This window comes from Etheostoma spectabile, chromosome 22 (assembly GCF_008692095.1).
Source record: "Etheostoma spectabile isolate EspeVRDwgs_2016 chromosome 22, UIUC_Espe_1.0, whole genome shotgun sequence".
Lineage (NCBI taxonomy): Eukaryota > Metazoa > Chordata > Actinopteri > Perciformes > Percidae > Etheostoma > Etheostoma spectabile.
Window position 1 is genome coordinate 22,297,455 of NC_045754.1, and position 9,377 is coordinate 22,306,831.

Genomic DNA, 9,377 nt, shown 5'->3' on the forward strand with positions numbered 1-9,377 from the left:
TATACATTTTTAAAATTTAATTTCAATTGCTGTTATTTTTCCTTTTATAATGTTTTTAAATGTGTTTTTATGCATTTCTTTGTTTTATGTAAAGTACTTTCATTGTCTCTGATGCCTGTGCTTTATTTTGAAAAGATGTACCGGATACAATGTTATTACGTATTCTGACTGACTACTCTCTCGGTGGTCTGACCAATGAGCTTGGAGGGGGCGGAGCTCTGACAGACCACAACTATTTCTCCAGCTAAAATTCTTGTGTGTCCGGAGTCTGCCTACAGTCTTTGATACCGCGGAGTTAACTATCTTTTTTTGTAACATTTCTGAGACATTACTCCGTCCAACAATACAAAAGTGATGCTTCAACGTCATTGGCCGCATTCAGAGGCAGAGGAGGACCAGCGGTGACAACTTTATATCCAAATTCACTCTCTTCCCAGGAGTATATTTCTCTCTTTTTTTCTTTTTCGTTCGGCTTAAAGAAGAAGACGCTGTGTTTTGTCCTCCAGTTATGTCGGGCCGCTTTTAACAACACTACGTTTTCTGTCTCCATGCGGGAGAGGAATATTTCGGAGTGATTTGTGCTACTTTTGTTTCAAGAAGGAGTTGTGAGTTGTCGTGTTTTAGTACAGGAATGACTACTTTTTAGCCCTTCCTCCATGTAAATCTCGCTGTCGTCCAGCTCTTCGCCCAGCGGACTCTGCGCCTGCTACTGGATACACGAGCACTTCTGCGCAGTCATTTGGTGTAAATGGATCGCCAGTCCAGTTTCCTTTCCATTTGGCTACAACTGGAACTTTGCGCCATGGCTGTTCTTCTTACCAAAGGTAACAGTTATAGATTTTTTAGGTTTGCGAAAAGGGCATGCCTGTTAGCTTCTCAAATCAGGCTAAACCAAGACTGAATTTACACCCCAGACTTGAGGTTTTAAGTTGAACAGTGTTGCTCAAAATATCAAGCTAGACAACAACTGACCATTTTAGCAAAGAAACACGGGCATAAACTACTGAGGAGAGTCGAGATAACTCTACTTGTGTCCATAGGGAGAAAAAAAATGGATTTACACATTTAGTGGTTTACTGTTTGTCTATGCCCATGCACTAGGCTACTATTCTTATATCAAAACCAACAAAAATAACAGTGTAACCAGCTAAAAAATGAACAATTATTTAGACTTCTTTGAAGAAGAGTTTTCCCTATAGTAGTCTTGCGTTTTTTGTCCAGGTAAAACTCCCAATAAAAATTTTTTTCGACAAAAAATAATGCATAAATCCTGTCTCATTTTGGCTGGTACGTTACACTTGGATAACCCCCGTTTGACTCGGTTCTTAAGCTGCCATTCATAGAAGACTGAGCAGGGCTAAACGGGTATATGCTCGGTCTGTTTCTCTGCCCCCCCTCAGCCCACAAGGGGCCTCTCCTTTCTAATGAAATATTCTCCAAATGACCTGCCCGGGTCCTGCTGCTCCAATCATTCACAGGGAAAACACTGATCTGATGAATGTTCAAAGAGGCACCACCACTGAGAGGAACAGTTTCTTTCTAAAACGTACATGCTTTTGTATTTTTAGCTCCGTTTTTGAATGTAGCAGATGGAAACACAAGGCAAGACTTTTGGCTTACTTTTTTATTGCTGTGTTTATTAGCTATTTTCAATATTTCCCCCCCCACTTGTTATAGTGCAGTCAGTCGCCAGCCTAAAGAAGAGTATAGATATCCTACAATATGTGTGAAAAGTACATAACATTCAGATGTCCTGTGAAGGAATTCTCATGGCACTCACAGACAGTAAGAGGTAATAAAAAAAGTTCTAAGTCATGTTTTTGTTAGGGCAGATCCTTGGCCTAGATTGTTGTTTTGAAAGTTTTTAAAAAAAGAGGCCACGAATGAAGTAATGAGTGGGCCCGTGTAAAAGCAGGCATCCGTAATAACAAGGTTGCTGGAAGCTCTTTAGATGGGACCTCAGTAAACCCTGCACCCCCAGGCAGTCATGACCACAAGTAAAGATTTGCGTGCAAACGGCGGAGAGGAGACTCTGCGTCGCGCGCCGGCCCCCTCTTTACGAGTTTCCATTTGGGTTGAAAGAAACTGACTTTCAAACAAACCACTAATTATAAGCTACACGGTTCCTGTTTTATAATACAGACAAAAAAATGGCCATTCTGTATGATAAGCTGTTAAATGAAAGGCGTTTTTGCTGAATGGATCCACAAGTTAAAGTTACCTGGCTGTTTATTGTCGTACATATAGTAGAATACTAAAGTATAGTAGATCACAGACTGCATTTCATAGGATTAAGTCCCAAAACACTGGAAAAGCAGTTTATTTGTTATGGGGTATACCTTCAAACAAAATGACCTAACTGTACTAAAAGTATGGATGAAACAGCCTGAATAAAAAGATGAATTATATTAATATTTTTTATATTGGTGACCAATTAAACCCCTAAAAAGCACCAATAGGGTCCTGATAAACACTCCAAACTGCTATGCTCAAGTTCAGGTCATGTTATAGTCAAATTATCAGCCAAACTATTGGACTTGCCAGGAGTAAAGTTTTATATTAACACTATAAATACACCCAGTATTTTTTCCTAACCATGCCTTTTTTTTTTTGCATTTCCAGGAGAAATAAGGTGTTACTGTGACGCGCCACACTGCGTGGCCACAGGATACATGTGCAAGTCAGAACTGAACGCCTGCTTCACCAAGGCGCTGGATCCGCTCATTTTAAACTCTCCCGTCACCCATGGGTGTTTAGACCCCATCGTCAATGCGGCGGACGTCTGCAGCAGCAGCTCCAGGCGTGCGGATGTGCTGAGCAGTGCCTTAACACTGGAGTGTTGCCACGACGACATGTGCAACTACAAAGGCCTCCACGATTTGGCGCACACCAGAGACGCAACAGGTAAAGAAGACACCGGCTGTCAGGATGTCCCCCCCCCCCCACTGAAACATGAAATTATCTTCCACTGGTTTTAAAATGAGTGGACTCTGTGGGGGGATTTTACAATTCCTCCTCAGCAAATATTTAATATTTTCCTCTTTGCTGTTCAAGAAGCAAAATGTTGAACTGTAGAGTTCTTCACACACTTTGCTGTTTATGGACATGCAGGCCACCCTTACCCCTCCCTGCTTTTTTTTCTTCTTCCCAGCATTAAAAACCCTTCAATTTGCCTTTTAATGGGCTCCAGCTCTGTGCCTGGGAAGCCAGGGAGCAGCCAGTTTACCTTAAGCACTTGGAAAGAGATCAGATATATTCTTTTTTTTTTTTATTATGTGTGCACCATGTAATTTTCCCACTGAGTAGGAATGTGCCTTGTTGAATGAATATTCCCTGACAAGTCTGCATGTTGGGCAGAAGTACTAGCTCCCATGGTTATGAAAAGGTGCATAGAGGAAAAAGAGAGGAAGGGGAGCTGTCCTGAGGGGACAACGCTGTTGTGACTCTGACCAGAGCACACTTTATGGTTTATTAGCTTAAATTAATTTCTGGCTCTCAGTCTGGGCAGGGTGACTCATTTTCTGCCCTTTCTCACTTCCTCGCTCTCGCCTGCGTGTCTTATTTTCTCTTGCTTTGGTTACTGGCATTACTGTGTAGCAAAGCTTCTAAATAGGCTACAAATGGCATACATGTATTTTAATAACCCTTTGCTTCAGAAGAAGGTACTATTGTTCCTAAATCTGTGTATAATAATGTGGAGCAATGGAAACACGCGAGCATGGAGTTAAACAGATGCTTATCTCTGTGTGTGCAGATCATAGCCGGTACCAGCCAGACAGCAACAACAGGAACCTGGTGACCCGGGTCCAGGAGCTTGCCTCGGCCAAGGAGGTGTGGTTCCGGGCAGCGGTGATTGCCGTCCCCATTGCTGGTGGCCTCATCCTGGTGCTGCTCATCATGCTGGCGCTGCGAATGCTGCGTAGCGAGAACAAGCGGCTGCAGGACCAGCGGCAACAGATGCTGTCGCGGCTACACTACAGCTTCCATGGCCACCACACCAAGAAGGGCCATGTGGCAAAGCTGGACCTGGAGTGCATGGTGCCCGTCACGGGCCACGAGAACTGCTGTTCTGACCTGCGACAAGATGCGGCAGGCCGACCTGGGCAACGATAAGATCCTGTCTCTGGTGCACTGGGGGATGTACAGCGGCCACGGCAAGCTTGAGTTTGTATGATTTCTGCTGGGAACTATGTGACTGTCCCCGCCCCACAAACAGCCAGGACGGCCTCTTACTCGTTGGCTTGTTGGCTTCTGCTTTTTTATTTAAAAGACATTCCAATGTTTTTCGTCCATTGGGCTGTTGGGTTTGTGTTTTTAGTTCATTTTCAACCAGAGGCAAAAAAATACGAGACTGGTCTCATGCCGTGTGGTTTTTGCTAGAGCACTTTACTTGAAAATGAAAGGCGAAGCAAAGAGGAGCTGTATTTAAACTTGAGAGGGCAGGACTGAGGTGGAGTGAGAGCTCTGTGACTGCTCCTAAAGGATCCTGGACTTTCACACTGAGTGCTGAAGGATTCCAAATCTGTCTTATTTGCACATTTGTAAAAAAACAAAAATGTTGTCATTGCTTATAACAAGAATTTTACACTGACACCTTATTTGAGGAGTAAAAAAATTAATTGATCGACTGTAGGTGTACACTCCTGTGTACGTTTCATGATTCAAGCTTATTGTAAATAAAGTGTGTGTGTGTGTGTGTGTGTGTGTGTGTGGTGTTTCGGTCAAAAGGGTCGTAGAATTAATACCAGCTGATCTGAGTGGGTGTCTGATCTTTAATGCAATATCTACATTACCCATTATCACCAACCATTCAATCATCCAAAGGCACATTATGTTTACTAATCTGATATCATTTTAAAAAACTAACTAGAAAAACACTGGCAAACCTATTTGCATTTGTGTCAGCACATAATGTAATCTGAAAACTGCTGCCCTGGTTAAAAAAAACAATGCAACTGATCTCAGCTGGTATTCTGTCTACAATGGCGTGCAATGGAAATTTCTAAGTGACCCCAAACTTTTGACCGGTTGTATGTATGTATATGTGTGTGTGTGTGTGTGTGTGTATGTGTGTGTATATATATATATATATATATATATATATATATATATATATATATATATATACACGTGTGTGTGTGTGTGTGTCTTGTTCTGGGTAAATGTCCAACATTTCTCTCTGTGATCAGACTATAAGCTTGATTGTGAGTGTGAAAGAAAAACTTCCATTAAAATGACTTTTTTTATTTAAATGGTGATTAATTCTTGTGTTTTCACTTTAAACCTAAAAACAATAAACATTGACGAGGGAGAAAAGTACAATCCATGTACTTTATAGTTTTCATGTGTGGTCATAGCTATTTGGCACAGTGTTAGAAATGGTTAAAATAGTGGATACAGAGTTGTGTGTGACTGGAGCATCCGTGTATGTGTGTGTGTGTGTCAGACAGTGAGGCCTTGTTTTACAGTAGAATTGCTGCTTTTGTCAGTTGTTCTTGAACCTTCTACAGAGGTCATGTTTTCAGCTTCAAATAGCTTTTCTTCCTCTCTCTTTCCCTCACTGGCGGAATTTATCCTAGAAAGTAGTGGTGTTATTTATTTTATACTCTAATACCTATAAAGCCCCTCCTTAATTCTGACTTAGGGTGTCAGTGAGGATTTCAATATTATTTTCCCCTTATTTTAGACATCGCTGGTGGTCTATATTTTTCTTGTCGAAGAATCTAATAGAAACAAGTATTGTGTGTGTGTGTGTATCAAAGGCTGATGAATTTAAATTCTCTGTGCCGTAGAGCTCCACTGTAGTCCAAAAACTATTAAAAAAGACATCAGTGAGGCACACTGTAGCACTGGGTGACACCTTTCTTCATTACCATGATCACACGCACTGTAGTTTATTTAGACTCAATCCTGCTTACACTGTCCTGCTGTCAGAAACAATAGTATAATACTAATGATTTACATCTTAAGTTCTTGCCACTGAATGAAAGGGTTCACAGGGACTGCCATTGTTGGTTTTGTCCTTTTCTTGGAATTTGTTGACTATTAGAAAAATAATGGAACACTGTGGTAGAATATCCATCTTACCAACTCACGCTGTGTGAATTGAGTCAGTGGTACCCCCGGCCTGCACGACGAAGCAAGATTTGGCGTTAATGGGGTAACTTCAGGTTCAGCCAAGGGTTTGGTGGATGAGTTGTTGCCACCTTAAATCTCCGTGGTACCTTATGTTGAACACCTAACCTGGTCGGGAGCAGGTTATGTTGGAGATTAGAGATCAACCGGTGTAACAGCACCGCCTACTGACCAATCAATATGTTGATAACAGCGTCACCGTCACTGGTAGAAGATCCGGTGAAGCTCGGTGTGCGGAGAGAGAGAAGTTAAAACATTTAGAGACTGACAACATCATTAACATTCCCTGATGGGTATTTTTATAAAAGACATAGATTTTCAGTGGCGGGAATTAGCTTACGCATGGGCTATTTGTCGGCTTCTTGAGCCGTGTGTTGCCAATGAGCACATCGGTTTGAATTATGTTTTTATACATTTTTTTATTTGCTTTCACAATCGCTTCCCACTGCAAGGGTTGCAACTGAAATAATCCGCTAAAGCAGAGACAGTTTATGGAAAACACAACTGTAATTATGGTCAGATCTTGTGCCTGACTGATGGGGAAGTGATATTGATAAGCATTGTGATTTATGCATTTACAGAGTCTGCCTTTTTTGCCAGCTTTCCTTCCTGTTTTAGGAAGCTGTGTCTGTGTTCTTCATATTGATGCAGAATAGTAGTTGCTCTTCTCATGTAAAAATATGCAGCTCCAGTAGATGTTTGCGATCGGTCGTGCTGTGCCAACACCGCCTCTTTTATGTGAACACGCCTGTTGCTGGATTGGGAAACCCTGGGTCACCTTGGTGACACAGCGGTTGTTGGGTCAGGTCTCATTCAGGTCAATCTCGCATTGGAGGACCTATCTCCACAGCGCTGCAGACCAAGGTCTGGCTCTTCCACACAGACATTCCTTGGATAGGGGGGATAATACGTTATGGGTTGTTTTCATTTCTTTAAACCAAAGACAATCATTTTGGGATTTAAGCTCCATTCGCAGAGACAGTGGCTCTGCAAAATGGTCTCGGTAAGGAACTTGTTTTGGCCAAGGGGGTAAGCCAACCGCCACAAAGCATAGCTCATATGGCGCCATTTTAATTATACCAAGCACTTACATTTAATTGTCCATTGTTTACTTCTAAAGAAACACAACAATGTATAAAAGGCCCCATTACCTTATACCTCACGTTATGGCTCCGTAGCAGACGTTTGTGTCATAACCAAGCAATTGGCTGTTGCATAGTCAACATTGTCGGTATTGTCAGGAGAAGCTCGCAGACTATCCATATTTTGAATTGTCTTTGGTTTTGGCTTGCACCCCGCAAAAGAAACCACATACAATATTAAATTGAAGTTAACTGTTCACTCAATTTTCTTCGAAACTTGCCATTTTTCAGCATGTAGCTTCTAGGTCAAAGTTTGTTATTGTTTCCCCTAGAGAACGGAGTTAGACAATGGCAACACATCGAGTGAAATGCAAGTGATAAGTTAACTGTCATTGATCAAGGCTACATTTAAGTTAAAGCTCAACATCTATACATCTAGATTTGTCAACAACAATAAGAAAACACTTTTAAACCAGGCCGTAGTTCAACTCTGGGTCTTCAGAGTTGAGGGTGACTGAGCAGCTGTGTGATAATAAAAAAAAGTCTTGGGTGAGTGTTTCTGTCTTCCAAGGTCCCAAAATTAGATAACATCCACACCCACACACTGGGAATACATAGTTGAATAAATGCACACACCTAAGGATAAACTCTACTGCAGTATGGTTAGGCTCAGATTTTTTTTGTCTGTGCTGAGGTGTTTGGGTTCATGATCTAATTCTCTTTGCCAGAGATTTCATTAAATGATTCTGTATGCGTCATCAAAGGCCCCTCAACCTTCTTCACATATCCAGAGTCCAGCTGCTCCTGAGTTTTTTAATGACAAACACCAATCTCATGGTACCAGTGTGGCGTTTTTTGACGGCAGGGATTGCCCCGCTTCCCAGCACGCTAGTAGGCTCACCACTTAGCCTAGAAATATAGCCAAATATAGCCACGCACCCTAGCGGCAGCAAATGTAATTTGGCCAATCACATCGTGTATAGAGTTGGTGGGCGGGCTTAACATAATGACAGCAGAGTTGGGACGGTTCTGCGTGAATTCCCTGCTACTTGAAAACAATGAATATGGCTGGTGCTGCTGGCGCTCTGACGACGTCACCTTCTTTGTTGCTCTGGTTGGTTGTAAAACTATCCTATTGCGTGCAGAGGGAATTTGAAAGACAACCGTTTATCCCGCCCCTTGGATTGAGCCTTGCCAATGGTGTGTTCCCAGACCCAACATCTTGATGTGGGTCTGGCTTGTCAGGCCACTTGCCACTAGCAGTTATCAAATTCTCTTCAATGACCACTGACAAGCAAGAAAACAGGCCACACCCTCCTATAACCGTGATAGCTCCATCTGACTGGACGAACGCTTCACATGAGGCCGTCTGCTCCCGGATTTCAAAACAGACCAACATGGCGGCTTGTTTGCTAACTTTCTCTACTTATTTCAAAAAAATTTGCTATGCAGCTGCTCAATCTGTCTTCATTCTAGAAATTCACCAAAAAGGTTGGATTCAACTTGCAACTTGAAGCTCCCCTATCGAAAGTATCAAGCGTACACTCTGTCAGTGTAATGTAGATCTACATTTTTGTGTTGGCCAGTGCTACAACGGAGCATCGGTAATGTCAGGATGTAACAATCGAGTACAGGAAAAGTTCAGGAAGGACGTGCCAAAGGCAATTTACATACATTGCCATGCACACACTGTGTGATTAACTTAGTGTTGGACTGTGTTTATAATGTCAATGCTGCAGCAGTTTTTTTGAGACACTAAAGAGGCAGTTTTTTTCTGGCTCAGTGATGGATGATCTTTTTAATGAAAAAACACGAGGAACTTGAGCCAACAGTGCAGTGCAAAGAACATGCCAGTATAAAGAAATCTGGGCAGTAAAAAAACCCAATCATTAGTCATCGGACAGTCAAACCCACACAGGAGGACAGAGGCAATAGCTATCTGTGAATTTGTTTTTTTTATTTTTTATATGCTCTTTTTTTGGGGGGGGGGACATTTTAGGCCTTTATTTGTATAGGACAGCTTAGACTTGAAAGGGGAGAGAGGGGGGAGGTCATTCCCTCTCTTTCTCTCCCCGTTTCCTGTCTATCCACTGTCGCTATCAAATAAAGGGAAAAGCCCCCAAAAAAAGAATCTTTAAAAAAAAAAAAAAAGCACAGAGA

At 42.0% G+C, this 9,377-nt stretch overlaps 1 protein-coding gene across 1 annotated transcript; it reads left to right on the top strand.

The window, feature by feature from the left end:
• The first annotated feature begins 229 nt into the window (after positions 1 to 229).
• On the top strand, positions 230 to 4,615 carry bambia (BMP and activin membrane-bound inhibitor (Xenopus laevis) homolog a). The gene is made up of 3 exons (XM_032503961.1): positions 230 to 824; positions 2,623 to 2,904; positions 3,755 to 4,615. The coding sequence occupies exons 1-3, from the start codon at positions 749 to 751 to the stop codon at positions 4,111 to 4,113; spliced, it is 717 nt and encodes a 238-aa protein (XP_032359852.1). The 5' UTR covers positions 230 to 748; the 3' UTR covers positions 4,114 to 4,615.
• Positions 4,616 to 9,377: the final 4,762 nt, after the last annotated feature.